The 27,423-nt window shown below is 37.0% G+C and overlaps 2 protein-coding genes across 2 annotated transcripts in view; one reads left to right on the plus strand and one right to left on the minus strand.

The window, feature by feature from the left end:
* psmd1 (proteasome 26S subunit, non-ATPase 1) overlaps positions 1-27,423 on the minus strand; it is a 96,673-nt gene that overhangs the window by 19,109 nt on the left and 50,141 nt on the right. Inside the window, exons 17-18 of the mRNA XM_048542170.2 lie at positions 9,882-9,996; positions 5,882-5,998 (exon numbers count right to left, since the gene is read on the minus strand). Of these exons, the coding sequence (XP_048398127.1) occupies positions 5,882-5,998; positions 9,882-9,996 (232 nt within the window). The remainder of the gene's footprint in view (positions 1-5,881; positions 5,999-9,881; positions 9,997-27,423) is intronic.
* Positions 12,055-25,203, plus strand: htr2b (5-hydroxytryptamine (serotonin) receptor 2B, G protein-coupled). The gene is made up of 3 exons (XM_048542171.2): positions 12,055-12,495; positions 23,322-23,522; positions 24,224-25,203. The coding sequence occupies exons 1-3, from the start codon at positions 12,093-12,095 to the stop codon at positions 25,108-25,110; spliced, it is 1,491 nt and encodes a 496-aa protein (XP_048398128.2). The 5' UTR covers positions 12,055-12,092; the 3' UTR covers positions 25,111-25,203.

Raw genomic sequence — 27,423 nt, forward strand, 5'->3', positions numbered from 1 at the left:
AGAGAGGCAGTATGGTGTTTAGACAAAGCACCTGATCATATTAAAATCAACTGTTTGACTGTCTTTAATAGTCACAACACATGTAAGCCTAGTCCACTTGAGTTTCTGGATAGTGACTCTGAATGGGACTGGCATTTCTGATAGAAGGGACCTCCAGAGAGGCCGAGATGGAACATCTTTCAACATGACTGGCTGAAGATGGATGCAAATACTTCAGTGTTGTCTTTTGCGCTGATGTACAGTCTATAAACCAGCAGGCATTTCTTGGAATCAGGTTCCCTCTTTGTAGTCAGAGAAAACATTTAACGCAATTCATCATAGGCAGCAGTGCCAAATGTCCGGGGAAGACACTGAGTCATTGAAGGAATTAATATGGCTGTTGCTGGGAGAATCTGTTTCTTCTGTTTTCAAATTGCAGAATTACATTGTATGTATATTCTTTTTCTAATAGAAGCTTTGTATAAATACAGAAATTAACTAGAAAAATATGGGAAAACAGGAACTTCCAGATATTTTGATTGGAGAACATTGAAATTGAATGACAAATACTAAGAACTAATCTACTGTAAGTTGATGGTTGCCACATATAGTATTGTAATCTATATACTGATTTTGTGCACAACTTGATGTATGTCAGATTGGGTTACTTCATTAATTGAGGAATTATAACTGGAACTGAACACTGCACAAAAGAAAAGCTCTGCTTCTTATGCTATGCAGGAAGGTCACTCATGAAATAACAAAAATATAGCTGAACCTACAAACCTCTCAGGAAGGTATTCAACACGTCAGGCAGCCAGCAGTGGAGAAAGACAGTGTGAATGTTTCAGATTTATGAGCTCCACAGATGCTATTTGACCTGCCGGATATTTCCAAGATTCTGTTTTTATCCCATTTATAAAAGTTTGACTGGGATGCTTGGTACTACAATCTGCCAAAGGATTTGCTTCATCTCTACATTTGATTCACTGTAATAAAGATCGCAATAAAGCCTGAAGTCAAGTGGTCCTGGTAAATCTCAAGCTGAGCACCAGAAAGCAAGTTACTGGGACTGGCCAATAAGAATCACTTGATATCAATGCTTACAATTGTTCGCTTTACTTTGCTGATAATTAAGAATAAGCTCATTATAGAACATAGAACAATACAGCGCAGAACAGGCCCTTCGGTCCTCGATGTTGCGCCGACCTGTGAACTAATCTATGTCCCTCCCCCTACACTATCCCGTAATCTTATCAGCTCCTCAAAAAACTGGTAATCATCCATTTTAGATTTGCTCCTTTTGTGTGTGTACAGGATAAAATTAAGCAGTTTTCCACAGTGTTAGGTAGATGCTAGTGCTGTGACTACAGTGGAGTATATTACTTAAGGGTGTAACTAATGAAGGTCTTGAGTGCTACGGTTGAGGTACTGTCTTAGATTGAAGTTTTTATTTTGTTCAGTGCACTCAGCTATTTGATGACACCACATGGAGTAAACTGAATTAGCTGAAAATAATGATGGGGCAGCCATCTTGGGAGAGATCCCTGATCCCAATGATGTGAGATCAAGAGGGATGGTAACAAAAGTAGTTTCTTTTGTACTTGTATATATGTTGAAGATGGGATGTTCATTGAGGCAGCCTCTTCTTGCTAGTTGCCTAATTATCCACTTCTTGTCAAAACTGGATGTGGATTTATTATTTTAAAAAAGAAAACATTGGAAAAACATTCAACTGATCATTTATTCACTTCCATGTACTTTTTGAAATCCCTAATTCACCACAATTCACGACCATCTGAAATTTGTCGTCATCTTTTCCAAGTTTTTAATTAATCTTGTTTACATCCTAGCATCATGATATCCTTATTATTTAATAGACATTTACAGTACAGAGCAAGGCCATTCAGCCCATGCTCTCAGCAAAGATCTGGCTATCCAAATTCCATTTGAGAACTCTTGGCCCCTAGCCATTGAAGCAAGCGAATATCTAAATACTGCTTTAACAGTATGAGAGTTTCTGACTCAAACAGTCCTTTCAGCAGGGAGTTCCAGCACACATTTCTGCCATCAGGGAGGTTAAAAACCAGGGCACAAAGGTTTAAAGTAATTATAACGAGATTAGATGGGTCCTCAGAATTTCTTTTGCCCAGAGGGTGCTGTGGGTCTTGAACCCATCGCCTGAAAGGGTGATGTAAATAGAAATTGCACTGTTATTAAAAAAACCTTGGGGATATGCACTTGAAAGTGAAAAAACTCATCAAGGAGCAATGGAAAATCTGAAATCAATGCGGACCATAGAATCCCTACAGTGTAGACAGAGGCCATTCAGCCCATTGAGTCTGCACCGGCCTTCTAAACAGCATCCCACCCTATCCCTATAATCCCGATTTAACCACGGCCAACAAACCTAACCTGCGCATCTTTGGACTCTAGGAGGAAACCGGAGTAGCGCTCAGCAGAAAGCCACAGACACAGGGAGAGTGTGTAAACTCCACACAGACAGTCACCCAAGGCTGGGATTGAATCTGCGTCCCTGGCGCTGTAAGACAGCAGTGCTGACCACTGCACCATCATGTTGCCCCTTTTCTGGGAAAGATACCTGCTGACTGCAGTCACACCTAACATAAAGGTTGTAATTATTGGAGGTCAACTATTTCAGTTCCATGACATCGCTGCAGGAGGTTCCTTTTTTCCCTGTCTTCAGGAGTTTCTTAGGGAAATGTTGTGACAGTCTTCAGCTGCTTCGCTTCCACCTAAAGCGGAAAAGTGGGGATGCTCAGTATGACTGCACTATGTGCAGCATAATTTGTAACTGCTCAGATACTGCAGCAGTCTGTGTCTATGTGCAGCAAGGATTGGTCAATATTCAGTTTTGGGCTGATTAATAGCTAGGTTATATTCCCATCACACAAGTGCCAGACAACGACCATTCTCAACACAAGAGATTCAATCATCTGCCCTTTCAATTCAATGGCATTACTATTGCTGAACTGCCCATCAACACCATCCTGGATGTTACCACTGACCAGAAACTGAACTTGTTTTTTCTTCAGTCATCAACAGGACGAGGGCGTCACTGGCTAGTCAGCATTTATTGCCTATCTCTAATTGCCAAGGGTAGTTCAGAGTCAACCACATTGCTGTGGATCTGGAGTCACACGTAAGCCAGACCAGGTAAGGATGGTAGTTTCCTTCCCTAAAAGGACAATAGTGAACCAGATGGGTTTTTCCAACAATCGACAATGGGTTCAGGGTCATCATCAGATTCTTAATTCCAGATTGTTATTGAATTCAAATTCTACGAACTGCCATGGCAGGATTCGAACCAGAATGTTATCTGGGTCTCTGGATTAACAGTCTAGCGATAATACCACTAGGCCATTGCCTCCCCAGTTGTAGGCCATGTAAATATTGTACCTTCAACGGGAAGTCAGAGGCTGGGAATTTTGTGGTGAGTTACATATTTCATGAATCGCCTAAGTGTTTTTATCAACAAATCACAATTCAGATCTGAGAAGGAATAACCACCATTAGCCTGGATGAGTGCAGCTTCAACAACACTCAAGAAGCTAATCACCACACAAAACAAACGAATCTGCTTGATTGGCACCTTCACTTGGGGTATTAGGAATGAGTAATAAATGCTGGCCCAGTCTGCAAAACTCAAATTACATGAAAGAAAACCCTGTAGGGCTGTGTATCAAAAGATGGGAGGTGAGATAAGAATGGATAGGTCAACTGGCACACAGAAAGTGAGCTGCTCAACGTCATGAATTTTCCATGTTCTACCTCTTGCAAGGAATAATGGCTTGGAGTTTTTAAGTTATAAAATTTGAAAGGGTCCCAAAAAAAAACTCAAGATAGGCTTTTGAAACTGTAAACACCTGACACAATGAAATGCATAAGTAGGTTTCAAAGGACATGATTCATGACTTGGCTAAGTGTCTTCCTTGACTCAGTGGAACAAAATCTAGCACTGAGGGAATGCTGCACTGACGTCTTTCAGATGAGACACTTAAAACTTCCAGCAGGTACACAGAAAAAAAATCGAAGTGGACTATGTCTAACAGGCGCAGGGTCATTCTCCCCACTGTCTGGCTGATGTTATCCCTAAACTAAAAGCCGTAAGTTTTTTGGATATTATCACATTGCTCTCTCAGACATAATTCCATCAAATTAGCTACTATTTTTTCCTATATTACAGAGGACAACACTTCAAAAGTACTTTGTCAGCTGTAAAGTGCTTCAAAAAGTTCTAAGATCGAGAAAGATGTTATTAAACATTTGCATTACTTTCCACTGTCCTGAAAGCTAACATCCTCAGCTATATCAAACTAATAGTTGCTTACTTCAAACAACTCGTGCAGTCAGACATTTTCTGTTAACAAGGTAAGTGGCACATACTTATGCCAATTAACAGTGCATATCAAATAATGTTATTCAAAAGTAATCTTGCCTTGTTTCCTTATCGGAGACAACATTTATAACTTAGGTTATAAGTGAAGCTCTCAAGATTTAGGCCATCAATTTATCTCAGTCACTGTAACAGTACCAATGGTAACTGATGCTAATAATCATGGTAAGGCTTTGTTACTTGGCCTAGAATGTGTGCACTTTTGGAAAAAAAGAAATGCTGACATACATAAGCTTTTATTTTATAAGTAATTACTTGCCTCAAAAGATATCAATCTCAGCCAGTCAAAAGGTTGTGGATTCAATCATTATTTTGAATTTGAGCATGCCATCCAAAATAATAACTTACTACAATACTAAGAGAACTTTGTACAATAGCTACATAGCAGATAGTATCATCTTTCAGCTAAGATGTTGAACAGAATCCCTGTTTGTCAGCGAAAAAGAACAGACGAGATCCCACGGCACTATTTAAAGTGTAGCTGGGGGGTGTGCCCCTCAACTAACAGCACATAAATGATCAGGTCATTTTTACTCTTTCGAAATTTTCGCAGCGTTGTGAGTAAGTTAGCTGTCATTTTTGCATATATAAAAACGATGACTAAACTTCAAAATTAATATACAAATTGTGAAATGCTTTGGGGAGTCCCATGGATCTGAAAATTAGTCCAATAACACATTTCTAAAGCAGAGGTTGCTAGAAAAGATTGATGCGGAGATGTACTAACTTGGTCAGTAGAATTAATAAGGGCATAATCAATCTCAGGATATGACCCAAGTAGCATGATGAAAGAAAATACAAACCTTGTAGCTGATCTAATCATGAAAATAAATTTGAAGACAGAATTGAACATGACATGCAAAGACAAATTTTTAAATTTCAAAGCTTTAACTTCATAGAATCACAGAATCCCTGCAGCATGAAAGTAAGCCTTTTGGCCCACTGAGTACACACCTTACCTTCCAAACAGCATCTCACTCAGACCCACCCCACTAACCTATCCCTGAAATCCTGCATTTCCTATGAACCTGGGTCCCTGGTGCTGTGAAGTAACACTGCTAATCACTGAGTTACCACATTATCCAGGCTTAAAACATGAAAAATGCAAGAACATGAATTAACAAATGCACTAAGGGATAAACTGAAGTTATAATAATAGGACAAACTGTTGCCACTGAGAAGAAAGCTTCCATAATAAAGCAACACAGTTAAACAAGGTGAGGGGATTATAAACATGGACGAAATATGCTTTCTGTACAGAATTGAGTGCCGTTTGAATGATCTGGAATCATTCATTTGGACTTGAAAATGAAATAATGAACGAGAATAACTGGGGTTGTGTAATCCAACATCTGATTAACATAAACTGCAAGCGGATTTAAATTTTATCTGTAATAAAAAGTGAAGGGATTCTGGGTTAGCCAATTATTTTGCAACCTGCACATATATTATTTGACTGGACCCAATGCATGTATTCAGCCTTACCTTTGGGCATGTGATCTCTGTCTGCTGGATAAGCAGCAGAGCAGAAGCAATCAGAGCACCCTGGCGAACATAGTTCACTGGATCGTTAGTCATTGGCTCCAAAAGATTTATGGCATCCTGTAAAGCAATTGAAACTGTCATCTAAACAGAAGGTGTAGAAGCAAACTGTGTGCGACGTTAAAGGTTTCGAAACACAAGTTAAGCAATAATAATTTTCAAGCTCAGTACTAGATAGTCAGTCTACTTAACTAAATCAGAACTAAATCCAGAACTTATCCATCATTATTTGAGCTAATTTGTTATGTTATAACTCACATATCATAACCACCATGCATATTAAGTAAGTCTTGTTGAAAGCATGGGGCTCTAAGCATTGTCAAACAAAATACTCAATGTTATCAAGTTGGAGGGAACAGGTTCTGTTTTACATTACATTCATTTTCAGTTGTCTTCTGATGAAAGTTAAAAAAATGCAGAAAGAAATTTGCCTCATCTAAATTGCTTGGGTATTGCATATTGGAAATTAAATGAGTGCGCAGCACCTCAAAAATATGAAAGAAGTCTTTTTCTGAGTGAGTCAATTAGTAGTAGTGAAAAATAATGCCGATTTTAACTGAACATCAAAAGAGACAGATACAATGAGAAATCCACGAGAAATTTCAACTAATTTTAAAGAATACTTTTGTTTCTAAAAAACACCAAATTAGGTGCCACGGCAATTACATTGTTCAATTTAGCCAAAATTACTCCAGCAATCGTTTTAATTTCTGATTCACCATCCACTAAATTTAGCATGAAGTCATCCCAGTTATGGAAATCTGTTATTTTTACACATTTTTTAATTTTAAAAAATCTCTTTAATGTCCTCATCACATTCTTTGCTTGAAGGAAAACAATTCCAACTTTTCTAATAAATCCATAAAACCGAAGATCTTCAACCCCCTTGCCCTTTCAGCAAAATAATCTTGCGAGAGGGGACACACGTGAAATTCTGTTACTTAGCAGAGCTTCTTGAAGCAAAACATGGAAGATGTGTTAATGTTAAGTTCAGTTCACTGAATTATTAATAATTACTTATTTTCCACATAACTTACCCTGTCTCACAACTCAAATTGTAGTTGGCTTGTAGCATTTTTATTTTCAAACCTAAATTAAGTTTCCAACCATGTTTTGTTCTTTGGACATGAAAATTATTTTAAAGTTTATAACTAAGGTGGTTGTAAGATTGCAAGGTTTTACAGTCTTAAAGAGGTTTATGCCACATGCTTTGTTAGAATAGAATGATAAGCTCAGTAATCTCCATTAAGGTATTTCTGATTCTGAAAAGACAGCTTTATGATATAGATGAATTTAATAAGAATTAATAATCATGATTTATCAATGCACCAAAACCACGGTATATACAAAAGGCTATGTAGTGCTATTAAATATTTCTTTTAAATGCAAGGAAGGCCCACATTTAATGGCAAGCAATTAAGCAAGATTCGTATACTTAAAAAGATGATTAGATTAGATTCCCTACAGAGTGGAAACAGGCTCTTCAGCCCAACAAGTCCACACTGCCCCTTGAAGCATCCCACCCAGACCCATCCCCCTATGACCCCCACACCCCTGAACACTATGGGCAATTTAGCATGACCAATCCACCTAGCCTGCACATCTTTGGACTGTGGGAGGAAACCGGAACACCTGGAGGGAAGCCACGCAGACACGGGGAGAAGGTGCAAACTCCACACAGACAGTCGCCTCAGGTTGGAACCCGGGTCCCTGGAGCTGTGAGGCTGCAGTGCTGACCACTGAGCCACCGTGCCGCCCCTAATTGCCTGGAGTTTAAATTGTAAGCATCTATAAGTCTGTATATTATTTTATGGAATAACAAATTCAATAGGACTTCTGGAATGCAAAACCATTCTTGAAAGTTACCTTATACCAATAATAATGTTGAGTTTTTCTCTGTCCGCACTGTTTTGAATGGTCAATAGAATGGGAACAGCCTGGCACATGCAAGGTGTGCAGAGATCAACATACAGTTTCCAGTGTAAAGTGTTGGTTGGTGCAGAAAATAAAGATTGAAACGCAAAAGAATCTCAAGAACATAGCACTGGGAGGGGAGGGAGGCAGTAAGGAATGACAAACGTGTGGGAGAAAGGGAATAGTAGAGAAAGGAGGGGTTGGATGGGAATTGGACAGCAGGATAATGAGGGGCTTAAATGGGATGGGTATGGCTTGGGGGGGGGGGGGTGCTGGCATGGGATTTAAAGTTCTATTGCGATAAAAATATCATTGTGAATGCTTTGCAGATTTCTGCTAGCTACTAAACATTAAGTCGCCACTGTTCTCTAATTTTCTTCATAAGAATTTATATTGGTGGCTGAATAGTATAATGCACAATTCACCAACTTCACACCTTAGAACTATACTTAAAAGAAGATCAATGCCAAATTAGTTTAAAATCAGTGGATATTAAGAAGTTGAAACCATTTAGGCTAAAAATGCATTCATATTTTGAATTTCTAAATTAAGTGGTGCTTTGTTTATTTGCAAACAGCAAGCAAATCCTGTATCCAGTGACATATCCCAAAATTCCAACAGGGTTCTTTCTCAGCAGTGACTATTGCTTCAGCAGAAATCCTGGGAAATATCTGTTCACGCCTTTCTTCAGGGCTACTGCTGAAATTATGATATCTAATGTGATCAGGAGAATGTCTATGAAACAGTTACCCCCATGAAATACATACTTGAGTCTAATTTATGTTTTAGTCTTCACCTTAAGATAACTTTTAAAAACATCATGAAAACAAGCAGAAACCTTTGCAAAGTTAGTTATAAAATCATGCTTATTTCTGTTTTCTTTTCAACATCACGTTATACAATTTTTCTTAATTGGTCATGCACCACCACTGAAAGGTTTGTTTTTCTAAGGTAACAACCAACAATCTACTCATCCATTACAAGTCAAAAACATTTAAAATTTTCTTTGCCAACCTCAATTTTAATGGATACATTAAAGAGATGTCAAGCAGACCACAAGCAGCACACAATTTTCCACATTTCACACTATTTTTCTCTGCCCCATAATCAACTTCCTCTTAAAGCAACTATATCATCATCTCTTTTTCATCTTTCTGCAGCTAGCAAGTAATTTAGCTGTGAATGTAAAGGTTCATTCATTATTTGCTTGCAATGAATGTTCACTTTCATTATATTTCTGGACTTTTCCTTGTGCCAAGGTCACAACTCTTAGTCTACAAGATGCAGTTTTTAATCATTTTCTTTCTTCAGCACTCAGCTAAACAGTCATATTGACAGTAACCAAATATTCAGTGAAAATTAAAACACTGCCAGTCTATTTCAACTTGGGGCTTTTCATTTCATTAAGTTCTGCTTGCACCAGAGGCCTGAACATACCATACTGAGTAAGGTGCATTTAATTTTCAGCTTGAGAAACTCTTGCCTTTAATTCAAATTAGTGTGTCGATTTTTCATATTTGGTCATCAAGCTCATTGCCACTTATCACACTGGTCATCTTTTTAGATACACTGTAAAAGTTCATCAAAACCCAAATACCATATCTCACTCAGATACTTTAACTTACTGTACTTAGAAAGCAAATAAGAAACATTTTATACCATATTTTATATATTCTGTTTTCAATCTGTTCCAAAATAATGTTCTGGCAGAACAGACACATCCTCTTATGAAAGATTAGTATCTTTCTTGCCTCTTCCTATCAAAAAACATTTCCTTAAATACTTTCCACAAGACTTGGCAGGTCAGAGTTTCTAATGAATGTGCAGAGCTTAAGGTTTTTGCTGCTTTACTTATGCACAGAGAAGTTGTGTTTCATTCTGGAATGCTGCACACATTAAATATCATTTTACTGTGCTTTGATTATTAACATTATGTATTAAAATGATTTGATATAATCAGGTAGCTACACAACATTTAAAAAAATATTTCAATTTTAGAGTTTTAGCTTAATAGTTAATCAGACCTCACCTTGTTGCCAGTTCCAGCACAGCATATTCCCAGAGCAAGAGCAGCACCATATCGAACATGAGGATTATAGCTTTCAGAAAGCAAAGACACCACACTTGGGCACTGCTCAGGAGTCCTATGCAACATAAGAAACAGGAATTGTTTCAGAATGTTTTGAATATTAAATTTAAATTTTCGTGCTCAGACACTAGATTCTAAAGCCACAAATTCTAATTATATGGTACTGCTTGGCAACTTCAGCAAGCACTTCATACAACTTGCCATGAAAACACTGATACACAGCAATTAACGGCAAAGGAAAGCAATATCAGCCCCAAGTGAAATCTCAAGTTTTATACATATGTTAAACTCTATATTTTCAAAAAAAAAGGACAATTGGAGAAATGATAGTACTTTTTAAGGTTGAGCCACTGTTTACTAATGTTTTCTTTTTGCTAACATGCTTTGCTAGATATTACAGAATATCCAGCGAACTAAATGGAATCTGCAGTGTACAAGGAACTTTTAATATTACAGATAACAGAAAATGTTAAAGAGTTAAATCCATGATCTAATTGTTTTCAAACAAAACTTGATTACATCATATAAAACTTTTCCACAGTTCAGCACTGACCATTTTTTTTAAAGTTGCCAAATGAACCACAATTTGCTGATTGCAAATTTATGTTCACAGAAGTAGCTAAAACATAGCCTTCTATATAGTTGTTTAGTGTATAAATTCCAATTATTAAAAGTCATGGCACTTGAGAAAATACAGACACAATTAAGTGGAAATAGGCACCTAACCTGTCCTAACCACCTAACCAAGAATACACAGCAGACTGCAAAGATCTTAGGGGTGAATTTCAATACATTTCCCTGTTCAATGACAATGTTTAATGGAACAGACTCAGTTAAAGAGAAAAAATACAAATTTATGATATAAGAATTAATGTCTTAGACATTTACAACTAATCAGAATTGCAATTTAACCATTTTCTTGAAAGTTGAGCAAAATGTAAACGTTTTCATTGAAACCTTTTCAAATATTTAGGAACAAAAGGGTTAAAATCACAAGCAACACAACAAAAATGATTTTAGTACTTAAGATAGATTTATTTCTGGGATCGGACATGAAGATAGATTATAAATTTCTCTAGGAAAGCCATAGAAAAGAAAATTCCTTTAAAAGGAAATAAGTCTTCTACTGCAGTTACTCCTGATGTTACCTTTTCAGCGTTCTGGCTCTGTTCTCTGGTAAAATTGCTCATTTATTTTTCTGCATTCAACCATTAGAGGTGAATAGCATCCAACAGCTATACAAAAAAGAACAGGGCTTTGGGCTTGCAAAAGTTACAGTAACATAAAGTGCGTATGAGAGCGAGCAAGACGGAGCAATCAGTATCATTGGCAGAGTTAAAACATCTGCACTAAACAGCTGTGGTACAAAAGCATTTTAGAAAAGAGAATGTAAATTCTTAAGAAAATAACCATAGTGTACCAATCTAAGGGTCAAATATACTCCAGAATTCAAGTATAAAAGCCAGACTCAAACTCAGGGGACAGGCAAAGATGTACACTATCAATGACTAGAGGGAAGAAAGATATAGTGCAGTCCAGGAGTAAAATGAAAGCAGCAATCTGGCAGCGATACAGAAAATGGATGAAAACTCATTTATACAGCTCAGAGACGACAGGGAGAAATGAAGGGGAGATGTTTTCCCGACATAGCAACCCATGCAAATCAGTTAGTTAGCCTGTTAAATTTACATTAACAATTCTTGAGCATATTTGAAAAACATCAGTCTGACGGAGGTAAGAGCAATTCTAGTCCTTGTAATAACATACAGTGAATTTAATTAGGAACCTCCGTAACTAAATGGGAAGTGTTTGCAGCAGCTTGGAGTATTTGAAAGTAGTTGGACGTCTGCTCACTTTTAAGAGATCTTCGGTACTTCATAAATCTGTTAAAATACTTTGCTTTGAATCAACATTTATTATAAGAAAAGTCACAAAAACTAATAGTATGTAAATTTTCAGCAAGGATGGAAGAGTTAATATTCTCTCAACAGTACATGGTCAGCAAATTGAGGGGAAAACGTCTAAAAGAATCTGATGCAAAGACATGTTAGTCTGGCACAAGCATCCTGTGAACAGATTCTTCAGACCATGCTGCATTCTCATCATGATTCTTCAAAAGCAACCAGACAGCCAACTGCCAGTACTCAAAGCATGATGCCTGGTTCAGCCAGTAATGGCACATCGAACCCTGTGGATTCTGTGACCATGTTTACAATCAGCAGGATGCAGGCAACTCCAATACAACCCTTCGACAATTCTGGAAGAAATGGAACCTTCTATCTGACAATTACAGAGGAATCAAGACTCACCGGTTTTCTTATTGGTTCTAATTTTCTGGAAGGGGATCAGTCAAAGGATGGACTTCGTTGGGCAGCATTATTGATTTTACTAGTGATCATACCCACTATTGGAGGCAATATACTTGTTATTTTAGCAGTTTCACTTGAGAAGAAACTCCAGAATGCCACCAACTACTTCCTCATGTCACTTGCAGTTGCAGACATGTTAGTTGGACTCCTGGTGATGCCCATCGCTCTCCTAAACACACTGTTCAGTAAGTTTTATTCAATTTTCTCTTTAACAAAACTGCAGTAATTCACATCTAGTAAAGTATTACAAGTAATTCATACAATGAAATAATCTAACTTGTTTTTTGTTAAAGCTAAATAATTGAAGGTATTTTGTGTTTAATTTGGATTACTTTCAATTTGAGGAAAAAGTGGAATGAAACAGTTCCAACTGCGTGAAAATGCCTGTGAGTGGAGTTAATAAGTTAATCTATTCTTGGAATTGTACGTACTGCAAATGATTCACACTTCTCTCCCATTAAAAACTCTCATGTACATTCTATATTATTCTACACATTTTATAATTTCATTCTATAGGATCTTGTTCCCAGTTGCAATTTTACATATATAGTCCATTTTTGCTGACTTCCAATCATCTTCAAAATTCTGTGTTAAGCCATAAACTTAAGAAATTGTCTCAGTAAGAGAAATCAGATTGCATCACGTCTACCTTTATTGTACAGTTATTTTTATCTTAATGCGTTCAGGACAACACACAATTTGTGAAATGATCCAGAATGCCATGCTCACTAGTTACAATTAGGGGCTATAAATAAGATAGTTACTAGTATGTCTAATTGGGAAACTTCTTCAACTAGATGGTGGCTAAAATGTTCAATTTAACACCACAATGAATAACTCAGGTAAATAGAGGAGTGCATTTAAGGAGATGTTCAATGAGCAGACTGCAGAAAACAATAAAATTAGATGCATTAGCGCAGGAAAGGCTTGTGCGCATCATAAAAACTGATAGTAACCTGTTTGGCCAAACGGGCTGTGCTGTAAATATTATACAATTTGTTACATTTAATAACAATTTCTTGAACAGAGAAGTCAATTAGATGGAACATGAATTTACAAAATAAAATATAAACTGCTGCTTTACAGAAATCTACATCAAATATTATAATTTAAGTACTATGGCATAAAACCTCAAAAAAAAGCCAAAACATTTAGTTGAAAAAGTGGTCAACTGTGTACACTGCATTATCTACAGAATACAAAAGGAGACAAGACAGAAAAATGAAATTCATTATTCCATACTGCTTATAAATTAATTTGTAACTATTTCCCCTTTGTTGAGGTTTTTGATATAAACACAAAAATATATATGACCAGTTGACAGAAAGAGATAGCTCTTAAGTGATTCATGACAATATACCTCACAGGTACTATTCCTTATTAAATTAGAATGTTATAAACTTGTGTGTCAATTAAACGTTCTCTTAAATACAACTTCTTTATGAAGGGGAGTAGGGACAAGTGATTGTAAGAATACAAAGTTGGGACAGCATATTTAGTGTTAACAACAACAAACTTTAAAACGGTTATCTTGCAACTTTAGTGCTTGATATCCAAAAGAATTTCAGTTTAATTTTTAGTGTCACAACCAATGTTTGTAAATTATTTAAGCAAAGCTGCATATGCCAATCTGATATTCAAATACAACAACTTCATTAAGAAATACAGAAGTTAATGGTAAATAGATACATATTAATTTAATAAGATAACGTTATAGAGGGTGCACAAAATATGGAATTACTTTTACAGAAAAAATGAAATGCCATATTCTAGGATACCTAAATGTTTTCAGTATTTTCATGAATTAATTGTATGCAAATGTTAAAACCTTTCGCAGCTACTGCAATGACAAAGCAATCTGTGCCTTTGAAAGAAAAAAAAGGATTTTGTAAGAAAATACGTAAAATGACATTTTAAATATTATTCAGTGTTGGCTGTGCCACCCCAGAAACAACCACATTAGTGTCAAACATAGAATAAAGGAGGCAGCACTTACTGTTTTTAAATTTCAAATGCACTATCAAAACAATATTATCAGAGGATCAGAGAGCATATCGTTAAGGAGTAACATCAATGAATGCCAACAGAAAAAATGACCACGTTATCTGGTCAATGATTCAAAAATACGGGACAGTGAAACAGTTTTATCATTATCTATGCAGATCTTCTGAAGTCATTTAAGATACAATTATAAATCAAAATTTAAAAGCATCTGCTTGTGTAAGTTTTTGTCTCAGGTGTTTTAATGTTGCTCTACGTGAATTCTACTTTTTGATATCAACTTGGATTCCTCTGTGATAATGACAGCTGAAGTGGAGCTCAGAAAAAGGAGCTATCAGTCCATCAATGCCGAATCTGATTATGTTAGCTATAATAATCCTACAGTTCCTTGTGAATAACATAAGGACCCATGCAGCTGGTCTGCACATTTAAGTCAATTCCAATTTCTCTTCACTAGCAACACTACAGTTTGTTTTTATTACAACTTATAACCACAACTCAAAGGTGCATATATACTTGCGCTGAAATTAAAATCTGAGTGTTAGTGCTGTCCTGAAAGAAATCACAGTAAAACTAAAATAAAATTGAGTGTATTCAGAAAACTAGATGTCAAAAGGTTTTAAAACAGCATTGGTCACAAGCTAAGAATTATTCAAATTTACACTTGGTAGCATTAGCGTTAGGCATGTTATAGAATTGCGCACTGTGCTACATGTCAAGCTATAGTAGATACTAACTGAGCTTTCACCATCATTCAGAAGGAAGTATATAACCATTGCATTCAAATCAATTCAAATTAAAGACAGTCCTCAAAAAAAGTAGGTCTGCGTAAGTAAAAGAATACTTTATTCAAAAGAAAGAATAGCATTGAAACTTGTTTTTGGATTATGAATATTAAAAAATATATAAAATTGTGAAGAAACAAAATCATCAGCTCCAATCCATGTTGTAGTGCACAGCATTCTTGACACCACTCACTTACCATATACAGAGGGGTAGAAAAAAAGAGATCAGAGATACATAAAAGGTTGGCAGGGTAGAAAGTTGCAAAAATAAATCGGTCTAGGTGGGATGCATCTTCGCTTGCTGATGGAATTAAGGGTGGAAACAGCAGAAGATCTAGTCAGAATGTGAATCCTCCTTTGATTCTGAGAGGGTTGAGAAAGGAGAAAGGGGGCTGCAGATATTATTCAAAAGAGGAGGATAATCACAACTACAAAGCTGTCAGCCTAATGTTGGGGGCGGAGAAAAGCAGTCAAAAACATAAGCTGTGACAACTAGTTTTCATTTTGAAAAATGTGCCTTACAAAACGTTAATCAACATTGATTTCTTTTAGGCAAGTTAGGTGTCAAATTTGATTGAGTTCTTTGATGAAGGTGGCAATGTTAATGTTCTGTGCTTGGACTTTTAAAATACATTTGATAAAGTGCAATTTATTTAGCAATAACCTGCTTACTGACATTCAGTCCGGGTTCTGCTTGGGCCACCAGCTCGACTTGATGACAGCCTTGGTCAAAGTGTGGACAAAAGAACTGAACTCTGGAGGCGAGGTGAGGCAAATTTGAATGCCCTTTATTTCAAGGCACCATTGAATAAAACATGGTGTCAAGAATCTCCAACAAATCTGGAGCCAATGGGAATCAGAGGGAAAATTGTCAGTTGTATACAAACCAAACACAAAATATAGTTAAGGTTCTTCTAGGTCAGTCCCAGCAGATCACTAAAGAAGGTCATCAGGTGGTTTCTTTGGTCCAATCTTCTTCCACTGCTTTGGCAATAATCTTTATCACATCAAAAAGTCAGAGTGGGGACATTTGCTGATGATTACATGGTGGTCATTACCATGGACAATTCCTCATATACAGAAGCAGCTCATGTCCATATTCAGCAAAACTCAGACAACGCTTAGTTTCACAAAAAGACTGCTGCATTAGATGTGCTGTCTTTTGGATCTAATGCTAAACTGAAGCCCTCTCTACCTCTCAGACGAATGTAAAAGATTCCATGCCACTAATCTGAACAGCAAAGGTGAAACTGAGAAAGTCCTGGTGGAATATTTCTTTCTCAATTATCACAGAAACAGATTGTCTGATCAGTATTACAAAGCTGTTTGTGAAAACCTACTCTGCACCTGCCATGTTCTTCCATAAACAACTTACTATGTTCCTGAAGTGATACATTGGCTATAAAGAGTAGGGACTCCAGAGACTTTTAAAGGCAATTAGATATGCAAGCATTTCATTCCTTCTCTCATGAATCTATCACACTCTATTCCTCCCCAAACTTTCCTACTCACATTCACAGTCGCTCCATCTGATGTGGCTTTGCTATGCCTACCCCAACCATCACTAATAAAGTAATCTCTGACCAGTTCCTTGTGTTCATCTCAACCTATAAAATTCCACCCTCACCTTAGTTCTGCACGCCTCTTCACCAAACCTCATCCCCAGCAAACCCACAACTAAGTCCACTTCAGTGCATCAGAACTTACCATCGAACTTTTTTCTCAACTATTTAGCTTTTGGCCTACAGTTCAAACATCTTGGCAGCAGCTATCCCCATCTCGGAATTCATTCATGGGACAGATGCATCACTGGCTATGCTAAAATGTATTATCTCTGCCTAATTGCCCAGAGGGCAGCTAAGAGTCAAACACATTGGTATGGGTCTGGACTCAGAGGTAGGATAGACCTGGTAAGGATGGCAGGCTTCCTTCCTTCAAGTACATTAGTAAATCATTAGGGCTTTTACAACAGTAATACAAGGCTATTAGGCTAGCTTTTAATTCCAGATTTTTACTAAATTCAAATTTCAATACATTCCATGATGAAATTCAAACTCATGTCCCAGAACAATAGCTTGGGATTCTGGATTACTGGTCCAATGACTTGACCACAATGTCACTGGCTCATGTGCAATATGACTCTCTCTCCTCCACTATCTTTAACACCCATGTTTCAATCAGAACAATTATTTACTCAATCCCCAGCATACCACTGCTCCCAAAGTTTTGACCCACAACCCAACTTGGTTAAATCAATGCCATGTGTATAGTACACGAACGTAAATGATTCAAGGTATGATTGTGAAGCAGAACAGAACAGTTACTCCCAGTCCCTGGCCAATATTTATCCTTTAGCTAATACTACAAAAACAGATAATTCATTCAATTTCTCATTTCTATTTGTGGGAGTGTACAGTGCACAAATCTGTTGCCATTATTTACCTCAGACACAACAATGACTATGTTTCAAATGCACTTCCTTGCCAGGGAAGTGCTGTAGGTCACCCAGTGGTCATGAAAAATATCACGGGACCAAAAGGTGCTTTTTCCTCCCTTAAGGAATTGCTCATCCATGAGCCATTGTAGGTTACTGATCACAACGGGACTAACTGCGAGCTACACGACGTGGACAGTATGTAGGCTAGATGATTGGCGAAAAGAACAATCAGATTTCAAGGTAAGAAAGGAGCAGCTGATAAAGCGAAGCAATGAAAGAAATAAATTCAGGTGAAACCAGACAGGCAGTAAAATGAAATTTAGCTGGGTAGTTGCGAAGGACCAGAAAAACAAAATAAAGGGAGCAGGAAGCCTAATGGCTTCTGAAAAATTGTACTAATATAATTCTTGTTGCAAGCCAGCAAATATATCAAGCAAACACATTAAAAACAATCTTTGAAAATTGTGACATTGCTTTTATTTATCATTATTTCTAGATTTTAAATTAACTTTAAACCTGTTTGGTAATAGAAAGAAATTCTGCAAGCATGTGACACAAAACTGCTGTATAATGAAAGGATTTGAACAGACTCCTCAAAATATCAAAACAAAACTGAAATAAGACTATAAGCATTATTTTAATCAAGGTTTTTTTTAAAAAAAAGGAGAAATTGATTTCATACAGTCCTATTTTCTCTGTTTGTTACCATCAACTTAGGGATTCTGTTGCAAGAGTGCATACAAGCTCACAAATTAAAATGGATATCATGTTGGAAGCTAACCAAGAAGGTACCTCCAAACAACATTTTTTAATAAAACAATTTAGTAATGGAAATTTAATTTAAAAGTAAGAGAAATAAGCAGCATAGTTAATTAATGCTGTGCACCAATGGGTATTGGCAAATATAGTCAGGTGATCAGTCTTTATAAGGCTATTGATTCAACAGATTTCAATCCAATGAAGCACATTAGCTTGACACTGTTGAAAATAGTGCTATTCAAAGTCCAGAGTTGGAGAATGCAACAGATTTGATAACTGTTTGTGGTTACTAATATGGGTAAGGATGAGGGTCAAGGAGAGCAGGAGGAAGAAAGGAGAAATAAGAATGTTACAGATCAATGACAACACAGAATTAAAAGCAGTTAGTTCTGGTTTTCATCACTACAAGATGCTGCCAGACTTGCTGAATACATCCAGCAAATTGTCCCAGATTTCCAGCATTCACTGGAAAATTGAATTGCTGGATGAGAAAAGATCACATTTCCATCTGTTTCATTTTCTGTCCTGTAAAGTGTTGAGAAAGGTAAGTCAGTCTTTAGAAGGACAGTGGCCTGACTCATTTTGAAATTTCCATGGGGAACGTAATGGCACAGGGGTGTTAACCAAAAAACTTGATTTTTAGCTCACAGCTGGCAGACTTCATAGTTCACCGACCTGAAATATCCTAAGGACAATGTTTTATGGCTTGTAATGAGGGCAGAAATGTGCTATTTCAGGCAATTTGCAGCAATGTAGCAAAATCCAAAGTCTTTCACCTTGATTCTACGAAATTTGTTGAAACAAGTTATTGAAAAGAACAGACAACACTGCTACGAAGAATGAGATTACATGAGTTTGGCCAGAAGCTAAAGGTCTGTTAAATATCTGGACACTGGGTTCAGAAATAGCAGGTTTCAGAGAGTAACCCCATCTCCCACCAACCAAGATCCAAATTCATCAATTTTGATAGAAACGATTCACTGAGTTTGCATTTTGGAAACAGACTGCAGCATACTGTGGAATCAAATTTCAGTCAACAAAGTCAGCACCCTTTTGAATGTGTCTATTGTAGGCTTGCTTTGTAGAACTGCTGCCGTGCATAATTCTTTTAAGTTGATCTCCTGGCACTGTCAGAGAATTTATCGATCTTGAATACTTTCAAAGATAGTGCATTTGTTTTAATAGTAGTGAATACATTTTGCAATGGAGTGAAGGCCACCACAAGTTTGGAGTGCATTAATATGCAAGCATCCAGACAGAACAGAGATAGCAAAGATGGAAAGCTGTCCTGGAGAGCACTGGATTCACTGAATGTGGATGCAATAAAAGAATATGAAATCAAAAACAGCTCAGCGTCAAATAGAACATCGAGGCTAAAGAGTCTAGTTTATTCTAAGATAATGGTCAAGGAATTCAACTCTGGAATCCAGCCATTTATTTTCTTACCCCTGGTTCTTTCACACAATATGATTAAAATATTAAGGTCCACTTTGCTATATTAGAACAACGGACGAGACTGCCTAGTATTCTTATAACTGGGAATTATAACATTCGGCATAATGACAGAATATTTGCTACTGAGTTAGTCAGACATGAACCACATTACCCTTATTTTGTATTTAATTTATTATTTTGCAATAATCATCCTTAGTTTTATAATAATTTAACCTGAATTTACATTTTGACTTTGTTACATCATTTCCTACATATTTAAAAAATTCAGTCACAAGCCACAAATGAGGTACTGGTCATCTAATAGTGTATTTGACAATAAATTAAAAACTTAACCAGAAAACACATGAGATTTCACATAAAGAAATTGAGAGGATGGGGTCCAATACTGTCAGAAGAGAGTGCCAAGACATGAGGAATAGAGATCTTGAAGAAAATGCAAGGGTTTGACAGTGGAGAAGTAGACTAAGTTTTTCCACGTATGTGAGAGTCGAAACCTTGAGGTCATACCTTTGGCCTGTTTTCATTAGAGTTGGGTGTGCAGTTTAGAAGGATGAAAGGGAATCGGACTTAAACATATAAAATTCTAACAGGGTTAGAGGAAGTTTTCCCTGACTGGGGAGTCCAGAACCTAAAGACTGTGTCTCAGGCTATCAGGTAGATCATTTAGAACAAAGATGAAGAATTTATTTTCCACTCAAAGCTTAATGAACCTAAGGAACTCTATCATAGAAGGTTCAGGAGGCCAGGTCACTAAATATATTCAAAAAAGATAGTTTTTAGATTTTAAAGGTATCAAGCGGTATGAGAAGAAAAGTGGAATTATGACAATGAGATAACGAATCAGTAATGATCATATTGAATAACAGAGCTGGCTCAAAGGTCAAATGGTTTCCTCATGCTCCTAGCTTCTATAACTGTCTATGAAAGTCATGAATAAATGCAATGGAAAATTTAGAAAAAATTGCAAAATACAAAGTCAAGACAAGATAACTGGCCTTGATACCACAAAGAGTAATTTATATAAACAGCATAGACACATTTAAAGGAAAGCTAAATATGCATGAATGAGAAAGAAACAGAAGAGATATGCTGATCCTGTTGGATGAACAAGGGTCAGACTGAATGTATGGTAGCTACACTTGCTAATGATACAAGGATACATAGGAAAGCAAGTTGTGAAGAAGACAGTTTATAAAGAGATATGAGGAGAGGCAGTGGGTATAGTGGTAATGTCGGTGGTCTAGTAAGTCAAAAACCCAAGCTAATGTTTTTGCGACACAGTCTGTAGCCAACCATGGCAAATGGTGAAATGTGAATTCAATTAAAAAAAACTACCATCATGAACAACATGTAACCACTGTTAAAATCCACCTATAAGCTGTTAGCCCAACATCTGTGATATGACAAACTCTTAAATTTATTGTCTGGAAGATGATAGCAGAAAATCTCTTTTAGGGTGGGTAACCTGCCCTCCATATGCGTTTTGGGTTATGTGTGGCTCCAGACCTACAGCAACATGATTAACTCAGGCTCATTAACACCCTCTGGACAGAATTAGGAATTAGCAATAAATACTAGCCTTACCAGTGATGGCAACATCCCATTGATGAATAGTTTTTAAAAATAGGTTAACTGAGTGGGTACATGGCACATGCAATATCACGTGAGCTTGCTGACTTTGGCAAGGAGAACAGAAAAGCAGTATATTATTTAAATGGAGAATGACATCAAAATTGGTTGCACAGAATGATCTGAGAATCTTGCTAATCACAAAAAGGTAGCACACAGTTACAGCAATTGATTGGGAATGCAAATGGAATGTTGGCTTTTACTGCAAGAGGAATAGAATATTATGATATGCAAGTATTGATACAGTGGTAACACTCCATAAATCCTTGAAGGCAACAGTAAATATGGTGGCACAAGAAATACTTGCCTTTATTTGTCAAGGCATCAAATACAAGATAGGTTATTATGGAACTGTACAAGACATTAGTTAAGTTACAGCTGGAGTACTGCATGCACTTCTGGTCACCACACCATGGGATAGATGTGATTATGCTACAGGTGCGTGTGGAAGAGATTCATCAGGATGTTGGGTAGGCTGAAGCATTTCTGGTATGAAGAGAGACTAGATCATTGGGGTTGTCTTTCTTACAGTAGAGCCTGAAAGGGACAAACAGGAGGTAAATAGAAGAAACATTCCTGGCTTCATAGGGTTCAACAACCAAGGGTCACACGTTTAAGGGAAGGGCAAGAAGTTTCAAGGGGATTTAAGGAAGAATATTTTCATTCAGTGGATGGTGGATATCTGGAACTGTCTACTTGAAAGTTGGTCAAAGCAGGAACCATGATAACATTTAAGAAGCACTTAGATGATCACTTTAAACACCTGGACATACAAAGCCATGTGACAGAAAATGCAACAAGCGGGGTAGTTGCTTGATCACTGGATGAACATGATGGGCTCAAAGCAGGTTTTTAAAAAAGGGCTCCCATTCAAGGAGGAAATAAAGAGGATTTTTCCTCTTAAGAGTGTTGTTAGGTTTTAAACTTCTCAAGATCTGAGAGGGCTGAGTCATTGAATACGTTTGAGGCTGAATTAGACATATGTTTGATTGCTATAGATGACGAGTAGCAGGCAAGAATCTGGAGATAAGGCCACAAATGGATCATGATGTTACAAAATTGCAGAGCATGCCAGACGATCAAATGACCTACTCCTTTTCTTATAATATGGTCAAACCCAGTGGAATGGGTCAGGTTAGATGCATACCTAACTGTCACACCACCTCAATCCAGACATGAGCCTTACTGAGTAAGCCAAAACTAGATAGAGACTGCACCATACTCCTGAAAATTAAAAGAAAGTCAAAAAAGCAGGCTCATGACCAGAGCAGTTTCCACAGTATCCTGATGTCAAGGAATTGTACTAGGAAAAGATTACCTTTATGACTTCAGATATCAGGCAACGAGAAAATTACAATAAAGATATTGGAAGCCATTTCAAACACAAATCTGCAAAAACAACTCAAATTTAAAATGGTGAAAATAAATCTTTGTTTTTCAACCTACAGTGTGTTCATTACCTAATCTGTCAGTCAGTCAGTGGAGGTTATATCAAAGCCAATTTTAAATACAGGAATTCTCATCCACTTGAATTTTAATGTGACCATGGAATATTGCTGAGGAAAAGAAAACAAGCCAAATCAATCCTGTCTCTGCTCCTTTTAAAGCTGATTACCACCAATGGCTAATCCAAGTAAGAGTTAAATGCAAATGCAAATCAAAACAGCAAGAGGTTTTATAGAAATGACAAATTAGCAACACAGTGTATAAATGACATTTTGCATTACATTTAAATGAAATGCAATTTGAGAGATTTTGCAACAAACCTGTTCTGATTATTGCAGCATGAAGGTGTAATGAATTACTGGAGCAGAAACAGGCTGGTGACTTTAAAATTATTGTAATTCAGACCAAAAGTTAATGCTATGACAAAAATGCTAACAGCTTAGCTTGTGGATTTTTAAATAATATTTATTATTCTGACTAAGATCTATCTCAATTTCAGATTCTGAGTGGCATTTACCCTCTGCGATATGTCCTATCTGGATCTTCCTGGACGTTCTTTTATCCACAGCTTCAATTATGCACTTGTGTGCCATCTCACTAGACCGTTATATTGCTATTAAAAAGCCTATTCAGCACAGTCGCTTCAATTCCAGGGCCAAGGTTCTCATTAAAATCACAGTAGTATGGTTCATCTCAATTGGTATGTACAACATTTTCTGAAAACCTTTATTCGTACTTTTTCATTTGATTCCTCCAATACATACCAAATTAAACACTAGAACCCCTTAATAAACTGCCACATAGACTATAAGTTAATGATCAAAAGGATTATTTGTCAGCCACAGTTGGGATAAAAATCTACTTTTAATATATCAAACAAACGTCCGGTTCACTAATACATTTGTTTTTGCGCAATTTAGTAGTCAAGAAAAAGATCAACAAGCAGAACTGACTGCCAGCAAAGATTTTTAGGGTTCTGTAAACAACAGAATTCTATATTGTTTGTGATCTAAATTTGTTCAGAGTATTAATGCTGAACTGTGTGAAATGGTCTGAATTGAAAATGTTACTACAATTTTATTACAACAGTTTGAAAAAAAACGGTTTGTTTCACAGGCCAATTAGTGCACTTTTAAAAAGTTGCCTTAAAGGTCAAGAGAATTAAAATGTTCTCACAGGAATCGGAAAGTATGACAGTAGTATTTTTAACGTTGAGGCATCATGACTGAAATAAAATGCTCCAAGATAGCCAATCAGGTCACACACTGAAAAAAAATGCTGAACAGAACTTCCTCCCAACAGGGCCAATTCCATTTAGAGCTAATTCAATTAAATATGTTACCAGTTTTAACCGAAAAGTAATTATTGTATTGTTCTCAATTTATTTTCTCTTCAATTCAGGCATTGCTATTCCCATTCCCATCAAAAGCTTCCAGGAAGAAACAAACACCCTAATGAACAAAACCTGCTCACTTAAAATTGAAACATTTGGAAATTTTATGATCTTTGGATCAATGGCTGCATTTTTTATTCCCCTTGCCATCATGATTGTTATCAACGTTTTGACAATTCATGTGTTGAGAAAGAAGGCTTATTTGATCAAAGCCAAAACATCCCAAAATTTTAACTGGACAACTGTCTCAACCATTTTTCAACACGACCTTACACCCACCAAGTCTCCTGAAAAGGTGGCAATGCTCAACGGTTCGCAGAAGGACAAGACATTTCCCTGCACACTTGAGAACATACCTATCAGAAGGCTTTCCACCTTGGGTAAAAAGTCCATGCAGTGCATCAGCAATGAGCAGCGAGCATCCAAAGTTTTAGGAATAGTATTCTTCCTATTTTTAGTGATGTGGTGTCCATTTTTTGTAACTAATGTCACTTGTGCCCTCTGCAAGAGCTGTGATCAGGAACTTCTTGAAACACTGCTTGAAGTTTTTGTCTGGGTAGGTTACGTCTCCTCAGGAGTCAACCCATTTGTCTACACACTTTTCAACAAGACATTTCGTGAGGCATTTAGTTGCTACATTACTTGCAAATACATAAGAAAAAAGGATATTAAAATACTCAGAAAATATTCTAGCCGGATATCATTTCAAACATCAATCAATGAACACTCCAAATTATTCATAAGACACAATACCAAACATGGACACAACCCAATATATACTAGTCCTCTGCGACTACGATCTGCCCCTGTCCAAACAACATCAGTAATGCTGGACACATTATTACTCGCTGAAAATGAGATGGACAAAGCGGAAGAAGCAATTAGCTACGTATAAAAAGTAAAGAGCAGCAAGAATGAAGAGTTAAGCAATCTGTATGGTCTGAAGGTTTAATGACCATGCAGAATGGAGGTTCAACACATGCTCAAAACATTGAAAAACATTTTAATACCAATACACGCATCTATAATTCAATGTATAGTAATGTGATATTTTGCTTTAATATTTGTTGTTTACGTACATCATTCCAGGTCGTATGTTTGTGATTTTAGATTCTATAGGCTTTGACAGTTATTTAAACTACCAATAAAAATCAAGCCTAATGAGTCAAAGAAAGTCCAATTTGAGAATTGCCAATTCTGAAAGTTCTTCAAAGAAACATACTTATATTGTATCTTTAATATGGACAACGTTTTGGAGGTGTTGGCAGGAATGACAAAGGAGGAGATTGTAGGAATTTGGAAGTTCGGTCAGAGGAAGTTTTAAGGAAAATCTTGAGCATAAGAAAACGATAGGTTCAGAGACAAAATTATCGAACACTGGACCAAGGCACGAAAGCATGGTCATCAACAGTGCTGCAAGGATAGTAAGGGGAGGCCAAATCTGAGAAGGTAAAATTCTGAAGGATGACTGAACAACACTAGTAGTTATAGTTGAGGTTATAAATAGAGAGTGAGGAGGCTACAAAGCAAGGATAAACACAAGGATAACAAACAACAGCCATTATAGGTCAGCAAGTCAACACAAATCAGCAACAGATGAGTATCCAAAAAACAGGTCTGGATACAACTTTTCGATCAGTCATTTTTCAGAGAATATGAGCTGGGAAGCTAGCCTACAGAACATTTGAATGAATGAAAACCGAAAGAACTGCAGACACTGTAAATCAGGAACAAAAACAAAGTTGCTGGGAAAGCTCAGCAGTTCTGGCAGCATCTGTGAAGAAAACAACACAGAGTTAATGTTTCAGGTCCAGTGACCCTTCCTCAGAATTCAGTCCTGAGGAAGGGTCACGACCTGAAAGGTAACACCATTTGAATGAATGAGTTGGGTGGTGATAGATATGGAGAATGCGTTTCATCTATAGATGGCTAAAGCAGCTAAGGAATCAGGGAATAAAACTGATGCAGACGCTGGTGGTCTTTACTTTGGAACAAACATATATTGGGTCAGAAACAAAGTTTAAGATGCTGAGGCTAACAGTCTCAATCAACGTACGATAGCAGCATGGAAAAGGACGGACAAGAATAGAATTTGTAGTAGGAGCCGAAACTGTTTGCTGGAGAAAATGGATAAGCAGTCTGAAAGCAGAGTTGGCTGCAGTTAGCACATATACAGACATGACATCTGGCTTCTACCTATGATGACACCATGAAATGAAATGCTGAAGAAGAATCCATTGCTCAAAATCCCCTGGCTATAAGCTAGGCAAGGGTGGAACCAAGCAAGGTTAGTCTCACTGAGATGGTCAACACCAGACTAGTACCACCACAAAATGACTTGGCCAACCAAAGATCACAGAAGCTTCAAGGTGAGTGACAGATTAACATCCCATTGCATTACCGCCACTGTACAAGCCAAAGAATTGTGTTAGAGGGGAGATTGAGTTAATTCATAACATTAATAATTAAGGTTATTGATCACAAATTTATGCACATTAAGTAGAAAATACAGTGAAGGATGTGATTAATAAAGTGGCAGGGGCCATGGGACATTTGTGGGTAGAATGAATGTGAAAGGCCATCAAGATCAATCTCTAAGGATTGCAGGAAGAGTGGTAAGGGCAGAGGGTAGATGATTAGGAGTTTTGCTTGAAAAGGTGTCTGGAATAGATATTTTAATGGAAATTTTGGAGAATTGCAAGTGAGGCATATTTTAACTGCGGGCTTGCTCGTTTTGTTCAAGCGATAAATAGCAGCAGTATGAAAGCAAAACCCGAAGAGAGATCAAGAAAAATAAAACAGGACAGAAGTAAAATGTGTGGGTCAGGCGTGACAATCAACCAAAGTAAGTGACTGCACACAGAATTCGAGTTAGACTGAGATGAGAAGAAAGATATCGTGGTTGTAAACAGAAGACATTACCTTCGGGTGCCCTGTGCTAATCAAAAGTTGTTTCAGTCAGTCCAGTAAAAATAACAACATCTCACTAAAACACAGATCTGTCAGATGCAAAACATCATGCTCAAACTTTAAAACATTCACCAAGCAATAAACAAATTAAATCTTACTGTGCAAATTAATTCGGTGCAGGTACCAGTCCCTGCATTGTCCGACTTATTGATTCGGATTCAATTTGTTTGCTAAAACCTCATGAAACACAAACAGATTTAGGATTCCATCATTAGCTTTCCCCAGCTATTAAGCCAGA

Source organism: Stegostoma tigrinum, chromosome 14 (assembly GCF_030684315.1).
Source record: "Stegostoma tigrinum isolate sSteTig4 chromosome 14, sSteTig4.hap1, whole genome shotgun sequence".
In the NCBI taxonomy this organism is placed as follows: domain Eukaryota; kingdom Metazoa; phylum Chordata; class Chondrichthyes; order Orectolobiformes; family Stegostomatidae; genus Stegostoma; species Stegostoma tigrinum.

Coding starts and splice junctions, on each gene's coding strand:
- htr2b (XM_048542171.2), top strand. CDS start 12,093: ATGATGCCTGGTTCAGCCAGTAATGGCACATCGAACCCTGTGGATTCT. Junction 12,496..23,321: donor TCTCCTAAACACACTGTTCA/GTAAGTTTTATT, acceptor TCTCAATTTCAG/ATTCTGAGTGGCATTTACCC. Junction 23,523..24,223: donor AGTATGGTTCATCTCAATTG/GTATGTACAACA, acceptor TCTTCAATTCAG/GCATTGCTATTCCCATTCCC.